The sequence below is a fragment of the Vanellus vanellus genome, assembly GCF_965231255.1.
Source record: "Vanellus vanellus genome assembly, chromosome: 8".
NCBI lineage: Eukaryota > Metazoa > Chordata > Aves > Charadriiformes > Charadriidae > Vanellus > Vanellus vanellus.
In genome coordinates this window covers 2542306-2562027 of record NC_138913.1, presented here as the reverse complement: position 1 = coordinate 2562027, position 19722 = coordinate 2542306, and the positions used below count along the sequence as shown (strand labels likewise).

The 19722-nt window shown below is 41.5% G+C and overlaps 1 protein-coding gene across 4 annotated transcripts in view; it reads right to left on the bottom strand.

Annotated features, from left to right (window-relative positions):
- RSRC1 (arginine and serine rich coiled-coil 1) overlaps nucleotides 1–19722 on the bottom strand; it is a 182516-nt gene that overhangs the window by 75112 nt on the left and 87682 nt on the right. For all 4 annotated transcript variants that reach the window (XM_082487297.1, XM_082487300.1, XM_082487298.1 and 1 more), the window contains one exon: nucleotides 10035–10086. In XM_082487297.1, the coding sequence (XP_082343423.1) occupies nucleotides 10035–10086 (52 nt within the window). The remainder of the gene's footprint in view (nucleotides 1–10034; nucleotides 10087–19722) is intronic.

Genomic DNA, 19722 nt, shown 5'->3' with positions numbered 1-19722 from the left:
CTGCAATTCTCATAAAACACACAATATAAAAATTAGCTACCGTAAATTTATTCCAACGTACATTTTCTTGATTTTTTTTTTTAAAAATTGCTTAATTCTTATATCACTCGGCGTTTGTTCGAACGTGCTCTTTCTGCCAACGCTGTCAACTAAATGGTTTTTGACACAGAAATCTGCTGAGTGGGAATCAGCAGTTGACCTAGAAACTGGGTTCACTAAGTCCATAATTAGATGAGCTTCCTAAATTAGCTAGTTTACAAGAATAGGATAAAATCTTCCATCTTCAAATATGTACCTACAGCAGGAGGTTCACATACTACGTAAACCTGTGAGAAACCGCGCTAAACTGAGGGTGTGCGTCTGCCGCAGTGACACTGTCTGAGCACAACTCTGCAGATGAAAACAAAAAAATTAAGCATTTCACCAATCGGTTCACCGACTGTGAACTAATCTGTAGAGTATAGGCACAGGATTGCAGGTGGAAGAATGAACATCCGGGTCCTTAGGGAAACAATGAGCTCACTGAGAGCCCAACTACCCTTTCCCTGGAGTTATGGAGAGCTACACCACCGTTCCGTACGTCCCACGGCAGCAGAGAGACATCGGACTGCCCGGCCTGCTCGGGGGATTTGGGACGTTTCACGAGCGTCGTTCCAGTTTATTCACCTTTGAGACAACTGAGGCAGGGAACAAGAAGGAACTTCACGGACTGGTGCAGACTCACTACAGGTCAAAATTCCCACCAGGGTTTGCGGTTTTGTAGACGCTGCCAGAACCACCACACTGCCTCTTCGTACAGCGAGATCGCTTCTTGAATCCTTCAGACATCAAATGTTTTGTGAAGAAAAAAAACCATAAAGCGTACTTATGAAAACAGAGACTGGGACCATTCATCAATTTTTTCAAACTCTAGTCTTTCATTAGTCTATATATTATGCAAAGCATATTCTTGAAAATTAAATCTTCTATTCGTGTCTAGACTCCTGGAATATATGGCAAAAAAAAAAAAAAAATCAATAACATTTTCACTGCTAAAGAACACCTGGATCTGTAGTGAGCTTGCTAGTACAAAGCTTAAAAAACCTGGGGATGAGGCTGGGTCAAAAAGTCTGTGAATGGGAAATTCAGGTATGTAAACATACTAATGAGCACACAAAATTCTTGGGAAAAGATGCAGATTTTTTTTGATTCATTTTAGTGGATGAAACTGCAGTTTTATTTATAGTGACCCTGTAGAAGGAAGAGAATAAAAAGATATTCAGAAGACTTTTGGACTACCTTAAGCACCTGGTGCCCTCTCTTCAAAATCTGGATGCAAGAGAAATCAAGGTTCTCGTCTGCCTGTGACAGGCTGGATTTAAGCTGTTGTTAATAAACACTTCCAAGCAATAATTTGTGACTATAACAACAAGATGATAACATTTTTTTGTTGAACAATGTCCAAAGGAATTCCGTGGTATCAGCTCTTTTTAGGAACTCCAGGGGAAAAAAAAAAAAAAAAAAAAAAGAATTCACTGTAGATCAAACTGCTGAAAATACGTATTCAGTGTAGAAGAATAAGATGCCCTATGAGCTTCCTGTGTTAAAGTTCTTCCTTAAGTTTCTGCTTGATACTCCGGCAGAAAAGTACTTCTGAAGGAGTTCCGTTTCCCTTTTGGGGTTCATGGAGTGACACAAAGGAAACAAAAGAGGTAATGAAAAGCACAGATGTGGTTTCTTCCGTTCATCTCCAATAATGAAGCGGGAGCGGCATATCCCGACTGCCTACCAAAGCCTCCTTTAGTTGGCTCTAAGTGTTTGGCAGGACAGCCAAAACAAGACATTAGGCCGATGAACACAATTCAGATGTGGTACTCGGGGTACCAATAACCGGTGCGTCCACTCTCTCTTTCAGAGCAGTGGGAGAACACATCACCCAGGACAGACACGGCTGGATAAAAGCAGTACTCTGCCGTTACTCGGGCATTCAAGAGTAGCCATAAAAGTAGCAGTCCAAGACACTTGATCATTATCTCTTGGCATGCTAATTGGATGTTTGCACGTCACCTCTGTTTGCATGTCAATTCGAAAGGCCGCAGATGGGGGGATCCATCTCGTGGCATTAGGTTTCTGCAGTTCACAAGCGGACGACCCGACTGTTTGGCGCATTCATCTATTCCCTCTACTGCCCGATGACAAAGGCCCTCCCATTCAGTCCACACCGCGTCTAACCAAACTGTGAGTCAGGACTGCCAGCCCAGCTCTTCATCAGTGCCAAGCGCTACGCCTGTGCCTGCGGGTGGCCATCCCTGTGCCAGTCAACTCTTAATGCTAAACACATGCAAATAAATAGATAATTACCTTAGTATTTGAAAAAAACCTGAACCTCGTCATCAAGGGCGTATGGCGACAGCAATGCCCCACGTGTACATTTTCAGAACAATGGTTTAATTTTTCCTCCACCCACCTTCCTCTTCATTTCCCTCTCAAGTTCTCAGTCTCGCTCCCAAGTTTTGGGCGTCCCTCGCTCACATGAGGACTAGAGAGAGGCAAAACAGCAAAACCTTCTACTCCTGACCAAACCTCAGCCATAAGGTCAAGAGACAACATGGAGAGAGTATTAAAATGACAAAGGCACTAAGGAAGAAAAACCAAAAATGGCGATTTCTTGGGGCTACAAGCAATTAGCGCTCGTAGTTGAAGCCACAGCAGCAATGGGAATGACAATTTATTTATTTCTGAGCACACAAGAAAATTGATGGCCTCCTCCGGACAACCTTGCAAGGGGAGCTTCACGAGGTCCAACCTAAAACTTCTTTTAGTCCACTTCTTTTTATTTTGTTTGGTTTTAATAGCTTGTTCTCAGTAAAAGAGCACAATACAAATTTAATCTTCAATAATTACTACGTGCTATTTTGTCACCTGCAGCATAACAAAACCCAAGGTCCTGATCCTGTTCCTGAAAGCCCTCTCGGAGTACGGGAGCAGGAGGCTGTCCCCTCCAAATGCTTGCCGGAAGCAGCAGAAGTGACCGAGCCACCTGGGGTGGGACGGGGACGGGGACAAGCTATTTCAAAGACGCAGTGATTTGATGCAGCTCTTCCCATGCCCTGGCCGGGTCCCTGGGCTTGTGCCGGCCTCCCGGGAGGATGGGAGGTTGTCCTGCAGCATCGCCACCGGCCCCGGGGAGCTGCTGGGGCAGGAGGGACGCTCGGCCATCGCGCCCACCTCCGCTCAGGCACACGTACCCTGGTCTCGCTTGTTCGGCGCTGGTTTTCACCAGGAACAGATTCTTACCCGTTCAAATTCTCCTTAGCCTGGGGTTCAAGAAATGCCGCACAAAACACCTTTAAAAAACACGTTTAGCGCCTACATCCATGTTTGTCATCTGGAGAAAAGGTAGTTCAGTAAGACTTCTTTGCTCACTGAATGGAGATTTTTATAGAAATAGAAGTAAAATTCAATTATCCAAAATGTCAATAGACACTACTTAAAACAACTGAGTGAAATTGATAAAATAAGAATTTTATATTAAATCAAACCGAGCATACCCACATAGTAACTACATCAATCTCTTTTTCAATAGTCAGCAACTTTTAAGCTTGTTGTAAGTTCAGATTTTCTCAGTTTTGGGGGAAAGCATAATTTTAAAAGCTATTTTTAAATTTCCATGAAACAAGTGAAATATGCATTAATTCATCCTTTGTGCATATATACCAACACGTTATCCATCCCTCTAAAATTGTTTGCATAATTAGAAATTCAAACTAGGGCCGTTGAGCTTTCAGTGGAAAGAACACAAATAGCAAACCCCAAAGTAGGAAAGCCATAATCAAAATGAGAAATCCATACCCATTTTGTCAAGTTGGCATTTAAAAATAAGCACCAACAAAAGGAAATTTTTCATACTCGTTGCCACCTGCCCACCTTACGACTTTGCATCGCTAGAAAAGAGCAAAAATAGAGGCCATCCTCTTTAACTAAACAGTTTTTATTAAAGTAAAAGAAAAGCAAGAATCTATGAAGTAGCAAGTGATCCTATTAGTTCCACCAGACTAAAATCATACAGTCTACGTATGTGGTCCTTTCAGCCACATCTGTTATGAGCCGTTTTGATACCAGAAAGTAGAGAATATTTGACTATTTATTTAGCAGGCACTGAGTGCAAATTAGGATTTTTCTCTCCAATAACATGTGTTGTAACAGGTAAATTTTTTTTAAAAAAAGTGCACTGAATATTATAAAACTCTTGCATTTTTACAACAGCTAAGGCCAAAATACTGGTTGTATTCAATTATTTTCTCTTTAAGGAATATGTAAAATGTAATAAAGATGCATGGTACAAAATTAAAGGGAGCGATCTGATAGTATAATTCAAAGATAATGAGTTAAATATCCAATATCCAGAATTGCTGCCAAACAGATCTGATAAATGCTAAATGCTTATGATTTGTATTCATCAATTTTTTTCCGCATATTGCTAACGTCATATTAGCGGCTCAGTTCTGAAGTTTCCTTTAAATAAACTCTGTCAAAAATTCTTTGCACAAAACTGCTCCATTCTTGAATGCTCTTTCAGCGATAGATTGAAATGCAGATTCCAAAAATAGATCAGTCGCTTATTTCAACTCTAGACCTTTGAAAACCCAGATCAATTGCCTTTTGTCATCGTCTTTATATGGAGAGTAAGAAATTTTGGCTTATCACCATAGAAAAGACTATTTTGGTAGAGGCAGCCAGACGGACAGTTCGAAATGCCCACGTGCTCCTTCTTATCGAGAGAATTTTGGGATATTCATCCACATTTTAAGCTTTATGAGAAAACACGAGTGCCATACAGCAATTCACGGCACACATTAGGCGCCTTTGAAGTTTTGAGGTTTTCTGTAAAGCTTCCGGGTTGTAGCAAGGCAGGATTGGACGCAGGGCAAACTTTTTCCCTAAAATTAGCGATAGGAGCAAGCAAACGTTTAAGCCAAAACCCCATCTCAAATCTTCTGCGCTTCTCCCTCTCTCGGTAATGAAGTCTGGGAAAGAAATCACAGACACCCAAGTGGTTTGGCAACTGTAAGTGACAGAAGCTCAGCTAAATCCTCTGTTTACACTGGGGATTAGCCGGGAAGATTGTGCGCCGGGAACTGAGCTGGCGATGGTCAAGGGAACCTGCTCTCCGCCCGTGGGGCAGCGGCACAAAGCCCCGTCCTGGTAGGAAGTGACCCATAAACGTATCCCGACGAAGGATTTGCACAAAGCCAGCCTGCCTCACAGAAACTCCATATGACCATTAGCTGGCCTGCAAGGCCTGCCAGGAGGCCTAATTACAGGTCTACAGAGCCCAATAACAAAAGCTGAAGAGCTTTAGCCGAGGGATGATCTGCTTTATACTGACTTGAGAGAGTCCATATAGAGTGACAAAAAGAAAGAGGTTTAGCTTTAAAACTCTCCCAAGGGACAAAGCATTGTAGCTAAGTCTGGAAGGCCCACATGCAACATACTTCAGATAGGCTTAAACATACCACCCTCTCAAAATTAACATTCAACTATTGCCTGCTTAACATCTGCTCAGACGTGGCAAGTTGCTGCGATATTGTTAGAGGACGCCAAAAAGCCCTTCTTGTTTCGCAATATTAAGAAGGGTAAGTAAATAAAGGCGTCCAAATATAAATTTATAGCAGAGACCAACAACTTCGACCGAATCACAGGTTTTATAAGTCAAAAATCAGTTGCCTTAAAAATTAAAGCGGAGTGCTTCGGTATCTTCAAGTTTTGCCCTGCGTAATGAGAACAAAGGTACTGACGTTAATCTACACAAAGAAAGAAAAAAATAATTTGTCGAAGCGCATAGCAAAGTCAGCATGAGTCAAGGACTTGGAGACAAAACTTCTTCACAGCACTGTATTACGTGAGTATGGAAAAGGCCATCTTCCCCTCCTCCCCTCACAAATACAGGGGAATGTTTTGCATTTTACCAGCTCTGCCACAACATGAGACCAGAAATCACAATTCCCAAAATGCATAGGCAAAAAAAAAAAAAAAAAAAAATCCAATTAAAATAGTCTGACTTACTGTTTGCTATCTTCTGGCTTTCAGAGAAATCAGTTGCCGTTTCCTAAGTTAATATCTAAGTGAGATTAAAAAGGAGATTTTTCCCAAGATACTAAACACCTACAGTTCCTGCCGAGGCCACAGCTGAGCAGTTGGCCATTGGACCTACCTCCCCTAAAATCAAGCATCTCTGGCGATGAAGAAAGTGGTGAAGAGTGAAGGGAACACAATAATATATAATTAACTTTTTTAAACTATGGCCATTGCACTAGAACATGACTTGAAAAGGTTGACATGCTGAAAGCACTTTCAAAACCATATTCTTCTTCTCACCACCTGCACAGCCAAGACTTTCTTCCCAATATCTCACCTCAGTCTCCCCTCTGTCAGTGTCAAACCATTCCCCCTGGTCCCACGGCTCCCCTCCCTGACCCAGAGTCCCTCCCCAGCTCTCCTGGAGCCCCTTTAGGCACTGGAAGGGGCTCGGAGGTCTCCCTGGAGCCTTCTCTTCTCCAGGCTGACCCCCCCACCTCTCCCAGCCTGTCCTCCCAGCAGAGGGGCTCCAGCCCTCCCAGCATCTCCGGGGCCTCCTCTGGCCCCGCTCCAACAGCTCCGGGGCCTTCTGCTGTTGGGGGCCACAGAGAAGTTTCAAATGCAACAGTTAACGACAAGGAACTGCTCTTGAGCAAGCTGAGGTGGCATGACTCTTCTCGTGCACACACAGGCTGGAGGAGAGGGCAGGCAGCGTTCCCAGCACAGTGCCGGTTAACCGGTCACTGCTCCTTATCTATGTTCAATGAGTCAGTATCAGTCATTAAAGCTACATTCTAATACCATTTCCAGCACAGACAAATGTGAAAAATTAACGTTTCCAGTTCAGCAGGGACGTGTTGCACAGTTGTATCATTACTTACAGGCAATTTCTTGTCTCAAAATGAACGTCCAATAGCGCACACATTCAATTCTTCCATGTATACACAATGCACTTTTGTCCCAATCTCTCTTCCCTTTTCCAACACAGTGCTTCAATCTACGGCACTGACCACGGATACATTGGAATTTAGACCGTTTGATGGGGCTAAATATTGGGGGAATTTAGATAGTAAAATAAAGAAACCAAATTTGAAACATCACGACATGATGGTGAATAGCAAATTATAAAGTCAAGCGTTAGATAAACGTACGGCTGGGAAAGGCAGTCAGCCAACTTCAAAACCCACCGTCAGCTTGAATTTGAAGTCAGGCTGCTCTTACAGCAAACACGGGTATCTACACACAAACTAGCTTCGGTTTACGCACATTGACATTTAATACATGTTGTCCCCTTACAGAGTTTGGCACTGTTCGCTATATTTGGGTTAAGTTTCTCCAAAGGCATTTCCAGTATATTAAGAACAAAAAAAATTGCGAAGTAAGCAAAGGGAAATTTCTCTAGGTTAATTCTTTCAAAGCCTAGCAAGATAAAGAAAACTTCAGACTGAAATGAGCAAATATATTTGAATCCAGACAATGTAAGGAAACATTAGATTATCGTGGGAGACGGGATATTAACGGCACGGAAACGGCAGGGCAAGGGGAATGGAACCGGCACCGTAACAGCATGTGACAGAGAGGAACCACGACGGGACCTTCCCAAACGCCTCCCCAACACCTGGTAACTCCGAGCGGTCCCAGAGGTAAGGCTGTTTTGTTTGTCCAAACCACGGAGGAGTAGTACAGTGTCGTTAACAACCATGAAAATGTAGATAATACACTGGATTGGAGCAATTCGCCTCACGTGTGCAGACAGATACTCTACCAGTTAATACACAAGTTTGGGATGGATCCTGTACCGAGCGCTACATCCGCAAACAGCAGCTTCATTCATCACTACTAAAGTACAGACTGAAGTTTGCATTATATTAAATTAAATCATACAGCATCACGCTACAACAGCAACAAAAAAAATCAACCTGTTGATTGTGAACTCCTGGAGAAGCTGCTCACTAACGTCTAACGTAGATTTCTTATTTTGTTAAACTTAAAGGTGAAAAAAAGTGCTGATTTTGCAATGAGCAAACACACGAAAAGATATTGAAGCAATATTATTAACATTTCCAACACTCCTCTTACACCAGATTAATAAAAATTCGATTTAATTGACTGAATACAGGACTGGGGGACAAAGGTGGAGGGATGATCTCATAAATGCCCGAGATTACCAAGACTTAAATAAAGCCAGGACAGAATTTCTTTCCATATTTTGGATGGTAAGAGAAACAAACAGATTAACTCTCTTGAGTTATTTATGAACAGCTTGCAGCTTTTACTAAGTTTCAGACTTCAATGGTGAATATTTAACAGTGTCATTGACCTTCTATATGTTTTTGGAAATTTTTGGGACCAGGTCATGATGATATACAACCCACAGGTATCTTTGCTGCCTTTCCCGGGTGTTAAATTAAAAAAGGAGGTGTGATAGATGTGAGCGGCATACACAAATTGTGCTTTTTTAGGTGTATTTTATAATCATATGCTTCAAAGATTTATTAAAAGTTATGGAGAACAATGAATGCGTTTGAAGCTACACAATACAAAAGGCTAGATGCATTTTTGAAAAAAATATCAGCAACGTGAGAAGATGGGTATTCCTTAAAACAGGTGGTTTCCATAAGGGGAAAAAAAAAATAAATAAATAAAGGTATTTCTTGGAAACCGCTGTTTATAAGTAAAAAATACATATACCGGAGATGAAAACTGAACTAAAGAAAAATATGTATTTATTATAATGCATATGAAATACTGAAAGCTTTCCTTTTTGAGTGACCAAGCGCCAAAGTTTTAATGTGAAAATTAAAATAAGATGTAGAAATTAGGATTACAAACCTCAGTACAGACTACCACTTTAGAGCATTAAGGCATTATTTTAATAATATGAAGACAAATACAAGCACCTAAAGAACATCCAGTCATGTTCTATAAAAGGATCGTTATTCATTTCTCAATTTATTATAATTACCACAATCCTACCACAGTGCAAGCTTCTTGAGTTGTTTTTTTTTGTTTTGAATTGCATCAAAATACACGTAGCTCTTGCACAGAACCGTTTGGAGCCTGGGTGAAGAGAGGAGAAACCCCTCTGCCTCCCAGGCAGCGAGGGGCGAGTGCCACCGCGAGGACACGCGACCCCCGGGGGCACACGGAGCAGAACGGACCTCGGGCTGAGTTACACCACAGGTCAAATCCACAGCAACTTCCACGGGCGAAAAACCCGAGAAGACACGTCAAAGCTGCGTACGGAACACTTAGATTAGGGAAAATAATCCAAAGCAGTGGACCTCTTGTCCATTTGGGAACAACCACGTTTCGGAGCTTTAATGAGGACTTCGATACAACATTTGCCAAAAAGGCAGGATAACAGGAACGATATTCTCGTCTTTGGCACAATAGGACAACATTTGCTTTAAAGTTTTAAACCTGGCATAAAAACTACAGGATTACTCCAATTTTTATTTAAATTAAAGGTTCCAAAATTAAAAGTAGTTACCAAGATCTGTATCTCGCCTTCCTCCTTACTAGTGCGAGACTAAATAGGAATGTTTCACTCTGCAGAGATGTAGATCGGCCTCTTGGCCTGAGCATTTGGAAAGCTTGCTACGTATGTAAATATATACCCGCGCTACTTCAGCTCAGTGCGAAAAAGTAAAGAAACAAAAGCTAATTTTTGCGAGCACAGAGTAAAGCCTCAGCAGCAACGGCAAGAGGACAAACACGTGAAGTGAGTGCTGGTTCTCAACAGCAAACAACAGTTCCTTTTTTTGATCTCCTTAAAGGGCTTTACTAAGTGCTAATGATGAAGCACACCAGCTTGATCCTAACCAGAAACTGAAGTGAGCTACGGAGCAAGGGACTCAGCATTCGCCAAACAAAAAAGGATGAAATTACTGCCTTCATAGGTCTCATTTTTCTGATATTACAGAAGTCAAAAACATTTTTGAAGAATATAACTGTAATAAAATAGCAACACTTACCAGCTGCCTCGAGAACCAGCTGTAATCTGGCTTTGGCCTGTTCAGCAGGGGTCTGAAAAGAGAAGATTTGTAAGTCTTGATAACTGCCCGTCAACACGCACGGTACCGCCCGCGGCGCTGCCCCCACCAGCACTGAGCTCTCACCTCCTCGAGCCACTCAGTGCTACGCGCCACCCAAAGAAACTTCCAGACTGGAATCAGTACTATCCTGTTTGAGTTAGAAACTACCAGAAATTGTCAGAAAATACAACGCCAATGAGGTCGCGCTGCGGCACCCTGACCAACCTGGGCACCCACAGCCCCGGCCAGACTGACGCCCACCTCCAGCTCCCTTCTCAGTCCTCCAACCGCAAATCCTCCCCGGCTCCTCGGTGACCCCATTACACAGAAATACACGGCTCCACAAGCATACTCAAAATCTGGGTTTAATATGATTAATATGGCGAGTTTTTCACACTTCTTCTGTTATCTGTTTTGATTTTTTTCCTCTCCTTAAGGTATTTCTTCACATCTCTTGGGTTGAGGAACACATTGTTGGCTGTGTCCCCACTATGCTAATTATTCCAAGTGATGTTTTACTGTGTCCAATGTTCTTGCCATCCCTCTAATTTTGAAGCCACTCAAACGTTTTCACAGTTAAATTTATACACAAACCACATTTGTCACGGAGTTCAGAAGTTGATTATTTCTGTAAGCATCTGGAAAGTTTGGGAGCCTTCTGCTCTGCACTAAAACCAAAACATGACAGAGATTTTTGGTGTCACTGTTCAGCTTTGAAAACTTTTCTAGGCAGATGCTGCTACTGGAACGTTTTTTTCTGATAGCCAGGCGAAGTTTGCACCCTCCCAGTTTCGCCCCATTAGCCATACAAACATTAATCAAGGTAATTGGGCAAAGCTCTTCACTGTGAATGTCCCAACCGATGATGCTCTGCAGGGCAAGAGAATTAGCTTTTCTCAAAATCTCTTTCAACCAAAGACAACTCAGACTGTGTTGTGTGCGATACCCCAGACTACAGCACGATTGATGTTGTATTACTGTAAAATAAAATCTACATAAAGCGGCCCTGTAGTCTGAAAAATGCACTGACGCAATTTGAGTGAGAGCTTAGAAAGTTTCTAGATTGAATATCTGTAACGCCGTATGCAGAACACGCACATTCTTCTACTAACTAATGATAAAACCATTTCTGCTTTTTGGGGTTTCTTTCTTTTTATTTATTTATTAATCCTTTGTTTTACATTAGGTCTACACCTATTAAGAGAGGGTAACTGATAGCAAAGAAGAAGTCAATTACTACGGCAAGGATTTACAGAGTGCTGCTTTCATTAGCACACAATAGGAAAGATGTTATATTAATCCACAGATTAATTCCTGAAAAAGGAAATTTAAATGGAGATCCACATTTCAGTCGTATAGAGGTCTAATATTTTGTAGGTTAGAATTTTGCTAGCTGTTTGCATAAACCCAAAATTACCGGGCAAAATTTATTATTACAACTACTGTACCAACGCAGGCATCAGTGTTGACCGCTAATCCTGGTGGCAGCAAAAAATCTTGAAATTTATTGTAAAAATATCTTCAAATTTCTTCCTCTTGCAACGAACTAATTATTACAATATGGTTTGGTATATAAAATACGTCACTGGAGGAAAGAAAGGAGAGGAAGGAAAGGATCTGCTTTCCTTCCAGAACAAACTTGCCCAACTTACTAAGTTTCAGAAAAGCCGTACTTGGGTTTGTGGTTTTTCCATTCCTACGACAACTTTAAATATAAAAGAAAGAAAAAAAAAAAAACCTCTGGGGTTACTCTAGTATGGCAAAATATTGCAGTACAACTTAGCAGAGAAGGAAAAGGGTTTGGTGTAAAAATACTACCTGTGCTTACATCTTTACATCAACAGTCCAAATCTTTGTGCAACACCCCCCCCCCCCCCCCCCAAGTGGGGTTCTGGCATCCAGTAACGCTTACAGTACGTTAAATCAATTCCCTACATTCATTTTGTCCATCCTGTAACAAAGTGTTGGATTAACTTAACCGACTCCCCCTCCCTGGTCTGGGCCCCAGTGCATCCCTGCATCCCCAGAACCTCCCCCAGTGCTGCCACTCACTCCTATGGGCTGCCCAAGGCGGGCAGCAGCACCAGCCCACGTGTTTATAAAGCGGCTTTCTTCTGTACGATTCAAGTATGTCTCAAGTGCTATGGGCCTGATTGCGTCAAGAGAGATGATTTTCTATTCATACAGCAGTTATCAGGTTAGATATTTGGCAAAAATGCCTGGATCTCTCTAATAAAGGGATGTCATCTTTTTGGCCATGGAATGGTCTGGTCAGCACTACAGACTGGAGAAAGAGATCACAGAATCACAGAATGGTTTAGGTTGAAGGGACCTTGAAGATCATCTCATTCCACCCCCCTGCCCTGGGCAGGGACACCTCCCCCCAGCCCAGGTTGCTCCCAGCCCCGTCCAACCTGGCCTTGAACACCTCCGGGTATGGAGCTTCCACAAGCTATCGTGTTTCACTGATATCATTTCACTGATGTTATTTCCATATTCAAAGCCTACAGTGGCAACATCTAGCACCACCGCACCAACAATAACGCCCTGAAAGAGCAAATATCAAACCAGGCTGTAGGTGGAGGAGAAGGGAGAGCACTGAGTGACACCCCCAGTGCTAACCGTGAAGCTCTGCCAATACTGACACAACTGCTGCCCCTGCTCTGAAACGCTCCACACAGTTCAAAATGCCTTTTCCCACTCCTCTCCTCTAGGTATGAATGTGGTAGGCTAGACTAAAATTCTTCTTTTACTCAGCAATATCCCATTGGAAAGTTCAAGGGCAGTTGCTTCGCGTCTTCCCCCTTGCCTGCACGCAGCTCTAGCGCCAACTGGTACCCAGTTGCTTGGTGGATGTCGGTATACCCACAGGAGAACTTGGTACAGATGCTTCTCTATTATCAATCGATATGCCCTGAACAACGAATGGATGAAGTGTTCTTACAGAAAGGTTACTACCTCGGCTCCCGAACGCATTTGTCCAACCGGTGGATGAGGCCAACGCTCAGAGAAAATGGACAAAGATGAATTCATCTGAAAATCACAATTAGACCCCCAAACAAGCCGTTAGCAATGTGTGAGAAAGACTGACTACTGGAGGTTAGTATTGATTTAGAAGACCATTAAATGACAAAATTCAGAAAGGCCCTCAGGAAACTTAAACACGGTGAAATGATTGGTGTAGGAAACATCATCAGGGTGATGTCTAGCACAAGTTGCAAAATAAACCCTCCTGCTTTCCTTAAGGTCTTAAGGATAACGCAGAAGGAAAAGAATTCAAAGCCGTGTAAAAAAATAAATAGTACCAAGTATTTATAGGACCAACCAATGAAAGTGACAATTAAGTGTAAAAGCAGGAAAGGAATTCCCCAGCAGGCGCACCGCAGAATGGCACCAGGCGAGTCAAGCATCCCCAACGACAAATTTTACCTGTGTCAAAAAGTGGCTGGTAACACACTGGAATTATGCTTTAGGAAACGATGGTATTCTACAGGATACCGTAAAAAAGAAATATCCATGCGATTCATAATTGCTATTAATATCTCACACACAAATTCGATTGTATGTATTCAATGTTTAATGCAAGCTGGTTTAGGAAGATGAGGCACGTCCTTCTTAACTTGTACTTCTTTGCAGTATGTCTATGGCATTACACCGCTACTGCTTTCAAAAATAGTATGGTTTTTATTAAAACGACACTAAAACCAGTGTCTCGTAACTTTAAATTTGGTGCTTATTGTGTTAAAAAAAAACCACACAAGTTGCTTGCCACTAGTAGCTACAGGGAGCAAGAGATGTGCTTGATGGACAGCTTCAGACATACCATCAGTGTAACGTTTAGCTTTCGAAATACCCAACTTCAAGGGGGATTCAGCTTTTAAATGTTACCAACATAATTAATAGGTTTGAAACAAACACTTCAATTCAGCTACTAGCACTTATTTTTAAAACTCTTCCTGCTACTTTGACGCATATTAAAAATTGTTGACTGAGAAAACAATATTATAGGGAAAATAAACTTGAGAAAATTGAGGAAAAATTTGGGGAACGATTAAGCTTAAAAAGAGAGTCAAAAATTCCATTTGATCTAATGACTGTGAATATTGTTACGCAGTGCATGTGGCTCTCATCAGTACTGGAAAACATTACATTGTCACAGGAGTCAAGCAGTTAACGATGCCGAAATATTTCGAGCTGCAATGCACTCTTACCTTGTTTTTATGAATATGAAAGTTTCATATAGAATGTAACCGATGTTATTGTTTCTGCTAAAACCGGACACGTTCAATTCCTCCTACTCATCACTAATGACATTGGTTGTGTGTAATTTAACTACGGGACTTTTCTCTCCGGTAACATCTCTGTAAAAGCCTAACAAACCTTACTGCGATAGTCATCAATTTTTGTGTTGGTTTTTTTTTTTTTTTTTTTTCTTTTTTACACAAACGTTTTATCTTTGCATTTGATAAAGACAAAAATAGCAGTCGTCAGACCCTCTACACCTCTGCTCGCAGAGCTGAGTGCCGGCCCCCGCTGCCATGCTTCCCACGGCAAACACCGACCTTCCTTCCCTGTCTCAGATGCACACGCTGCCTGAAATTATAATTCAACGTTCTACTTGCAGACGGGAGGTAGGACATCAAATTTGTTTGACAAAAATAGTCAAGTTCGGAATTTAAAAAGATTTTCCACTTAATGTTACTCGTCCTCCTGCCCCTGAAGAAAAGGTTTCTGTCCAGGTTTCTTCCTGAAGACAATTCATCGCCAAATGCCATTATAACATTGGCACTATAATATGTTCCCGCTCACATTTGGGGGATGATATGAGCACAACCACACGTTGCAACAGAAAACAGAATATGGATTGCAGTTGTGTCAAATGCCGATTTCCTCGGCAAGATGTCATTTCCCCAGGTTCAAACTGCTCCTGATGCAAATGTATACAGTAAAATTCCAGTTTAAAAAACCAAATCAAAACAATACCCAAAGGACTCAGCAAATAAACACTAATTAAGTAACCTTATATATGTTTTTGAAAGAACAAATCCATCTTCCCGTTTTAACTCCAGCCTCTCATCAGTTTCCTGGGGACATTCTTCTACCCTTCCCCAGTGCCTAAGGAGCTCAGAAAAAGGTTAAGAAAAAGTGTAACAAGAAAAAAAGAACAAAACATAAGTTCCCTGGTTGTCTGAAGAGAGGGTATCCAAAACTACCGGGAATACTTCCTAAGTGGGTCAGAAACCTAAAGCAAGTGTCGTCTGCAATGAATTCCAGACAAAGAAAAGTTGGCAAGGCTGAGAACATAAGAGAAATTCCCCAGCATCGCTGCAGCCACGGCTCTTCCAGAGGCTTTATCAAGGGATTCTGTTTGTACATTCTTCTCAGGCTGGCTTTTCACTCAAAACCAGAGGATTGTACGGGAAAAAAAAAAAAAATTAACGATATTGAAGCTAATCAACTCTTCCTGCGATTCAGGATGTGTGTGGTAATGCAGTCGTCCTACCTGCAAATCCTAAATTGTTTCAGACTCCAAATTGCAGGCGGTAGGCAGCGGCTAACAGCAGCAGCCACGGTGGGCTGGCAGAGCACCGGAGAACGGGATGAGCTTTCAGGTCCCCTCCAACCCAAAGCACTCCGTGACTGTGTGTATGGGAGGGGACGTTGGGTTGGGATGTCTGGGGCTCAGTGGCCTGAGGCTGTAGAAGCAGATGGAGTCCAGCGGAGCAATGCGTAAGAGGAGGTTGTGGTTAGCTGGGATGGAGAGGAGAATTGGCTTGCAGGGAGGAAGGCAGCAGCCCTGCTACTAGATGGATGGAGTTCCTACAGGTGAGGGAGAGGCTGTGTGCAGAGCAAAAGGAAAAGCCATCGTGCTAGTGTTCTGTGTGAACGGTGTCTTCACCGAAAACCCAACCACATCCATGAGTCCACTCAATCTCCTCAAACACAGGGATACAGTAGCTTGGAAAGACAAGCTGACGTTTCCCTTGGAGTGCCAAAAGCTAATTAAAGTCCTGTATAAGAAAAGAAAAGAAGTAATCAAGGCACAAAACACCCATAGATCACTTCTCACAGGTATTAGCCATTTCTACTTATCCTGTATCAAAACGCAGACTGGTCTTCCAGCTTCAGTAGGGATCTGGGAAAGATGCTGAGTGATGGCATTCCATCACATTTAGAGGAAAATACAGTATTTAGGGGTACGAGAGACTGACAGGCTTAACCAGATCAAGTGATAAGAGCAGCACAGAACGGGATAAAATGTAAGGCTGATAAATAGAGAGTAATGCACGTTGGGGAGAACTTCTCATCTACCCCACTGCGGTCTCAAAGAGCAGTGGCAATTCCGGAAAAAAAGAAACGCAGTTTAGCAGCATTGTGGACAGCTAAAAGGAGACCTCAATGTATATCAGTAATGAGAAAAGACGAGGAAGAAATGACAAAAATTAAACAAAGGGGATAGATAATTTCATTTTAGTATATTCTGTAATTCAGTCGCCTGCCTTCACCCGAGATACTGTACATCCCAATTCTAGTAAATCTATCTCAACAGGGAAAGAGCGACAAAGAACCCTAACCCCGGCCATCTTTTCAATGGGGTTCGATCAAATAATGGAAAAGATAAAAAGAACAAATAATTACTAAAGAAACTGAAAATAAAGAACTTATTTGTATTAGAGAATACCTCACAGGAGCATACAGTATAATAAAAACCCAACAAAGAAGAATTAGAACTTGTAATTGTCGTCTTTTTCTTACATAAGCCAGGCAAACAGAATGAATTTGAGGGTGGCAAATTCCAAATTGACAGAGGAACAATTTTTCACATTAAAAAAAATAATCCCAGAGAAGAATTCATAATATGAATTAATAACATAGAAACATAATAAGCATATCCAGCATTATTTGAATTAAGTCCCTACATTCTCAGACATAAATCAGCTTAAATGATTGGATGTTAAAATGATATTTATGTCTAATTTGGTGTTTCTTCTCTGATAGAATCATCAGTAATACACTCCGATACAGGCTATGGTCGGACCAGTGTCCTGACCTAATATAGATCCTAATATAGATCTACTTTTTCCAAAAACCCTGAACGTTTGAGAAACTGTGGAAATGTATAAATTGGGAAAAGGGACGGAGTAAGAGATGGTACTGATTCTGTTCACTTTACAAACAAATAAGATTTTCCCAGCTTGCTTCCTGCCCGGAACTCTCTTTCTATTACATACAATGGAGAAAGGAGAATTTTACTACTACCCAGATGCTGTACTGGCTGTAGGAAAGTGGTCGGCAGCTAAAAAACGAAATACATGAAATTTATATTATATTGACATAGCGGTTTTACACTACTACTATGGAAGATGAAATTGGGGAGAGAAAAGAGAGAAAAAAATATCTGAGGAATCATCAGGCTGTTCACCGTCTCCAAGAAGCACAGTAGAGAACTATGGATACTAATAAGCAGAAATATTTTTTTTATTACAAAATCTCCGGTATCCTCTTACATTAGATAAATAGCCCAAACAGGAACAGAAAACATTTTAAGCTCAAGAAACAGTTCATACTCGGTTTCCTAAGAATTTTATACTTTCTACAGACCTCCCATCAACACGTACGAGCTACGGTTCAATGCAAATTACAGCAACGTTCCATTGCAGCGCTGAAACAGAACGGAGCATAACAAACATTTTGATCTTAAATGCCATCAGACCTATGCAATTATCAAAGCCCGATATACATGAATTCTAAGCGGAGAAAAATCACGTAAAGCAGAGAATAATAGCGATATCTGTCCATCAAACACACCGATGCTTTTGGGACTTCCCCACGCACAAAAAGAAGCCGGCATCAGCAACAGACTAACTAGGAAAGGGCAATCATTAGCCCAAAAAATAGAAGAGGAGCTGGAAAAGCCATTTTTCCCTTTAATGTATGTAAAGGCCACAGGAAGAATATGACTAATGATGAAGTGAAAAGTTCGGCTTAACTAGCGACACATACACCCCACGGAAGAGATAATCAAGCGGTGTCTGTTTGTGGGAGAAGGCTCTCCCAGCCACGGCCAGGAAAAAAATATCCGTACCTTGACAGAAAGGTCTGGAAAGCTTTCCCAAGCTGTACAGACAGCCCTGTTCATTCCCACTCCTCCAAGACTGCCGAGTTAGCAAAATTGGGAAGGAAAGATAACAAAAGGGAACGATATGGCCCAATCATTAAAATTCAGAGCCCAGAGAGGGAAGACAAAATTGTTGGCATAACTATAAAGTCACAGCTATAAAGCTGCTAAACAACTTAATGCGACGTTAGAATTTTCTGTTAAAATACAAAAGAGTATTTTCACTACATGCTTTTCGTCCAACTGAATTTTCATACAAAATTGAGATCAAAGGGGAAAACACATCATATTGTCCCTGCACGTAACAGCCACTTCGACATGTGCCATAGCTCAAAAGCATAGGATTCAGAAAATCCTTTTCCTCTATCACCCAGGACATAAATGGTCATTAAAGCATTTGGATTTGCTACCTTGAATCCTTCCACACACTCCACGTAACTAGGCTTTTCTTCCGAGAGAGACGGGGGTTTCCCCAGCATCTTCAGAGAACCATTACAGAAAGGGTGGTCGGGAAAAACTGCATCTTCCTTTAGAATATTACCAAATCAAAATTTGAGAAATCGGGGACAATGGCTCACCGGAACAAAATCAAAGGCAGAGGGTCTGTGGCAAATAGCTCAAACGTGTGTCAGTGATTTTCAGTCGGCATTCAAATCATTTTTGCATATTGCCGTAGCGAGTGCTCCTTTAAAAGACCGTAAAACATAATGTCTTAATTTCAGTGGAAATTACTGAGAAGAAGCAAGGAAAATGGCCCTCGTGCTGGATGCGGATACAGAAAATGGATTAACTAGCCACCAGAAATATAGAGAGTTGTAAATAAAATTTGAAAAATATCAGCAAACCCAGGTCTTTTAAAAAGGGAAAATTACTGAAAACTTAAACTCACACAGCCATAAACTCTGCATGGCTTCTTTAATAAGAGAGAAAATATAGGTAATACTATAGCCAGATACATACTAAAGGCTAAAAAAAAATTACCATCCAGCCGTTTATTTACTAGCAGCCAGGAATATCATCTGTTACATTTACACTTTCAGGGAAACACAATAAGAATTGCACAAAAATTGAATGTGTTGATAAATAGAAGAGCCGATCGAGACTTTTGCATCAACATCTTCATCTCGTCATTATTCTACAAACTCATGTATTTCCTAATGTGCTCTTTGAAAATAATTCGGCTTACAAATCTTTGAGCTGCTTGAACTGAGAAAGAGAACCCTTTGGAGCATCACAGGGTAAGTGCTAATCCCAAATGAAAGGTAGCAAAGGTAGCGACGATCTCCACTGCTTAAAAAAATTACAAGTTTGTTCACATTTAGCTTCTAAATATGGATTTCCATTTATCACTGTTTTATACGTTTGGTACGTTATGTTAGAAAAAAGTAGCGTGGATATATATAAAAACAGTCTCAGAGAAATGCGGGTTCCGAGAACAAATTTTTGAATTAACCCATTATAAACTGCTCTGAGGACAGCTACAGCTAAAGTTGGGCTGACTCGAAATAG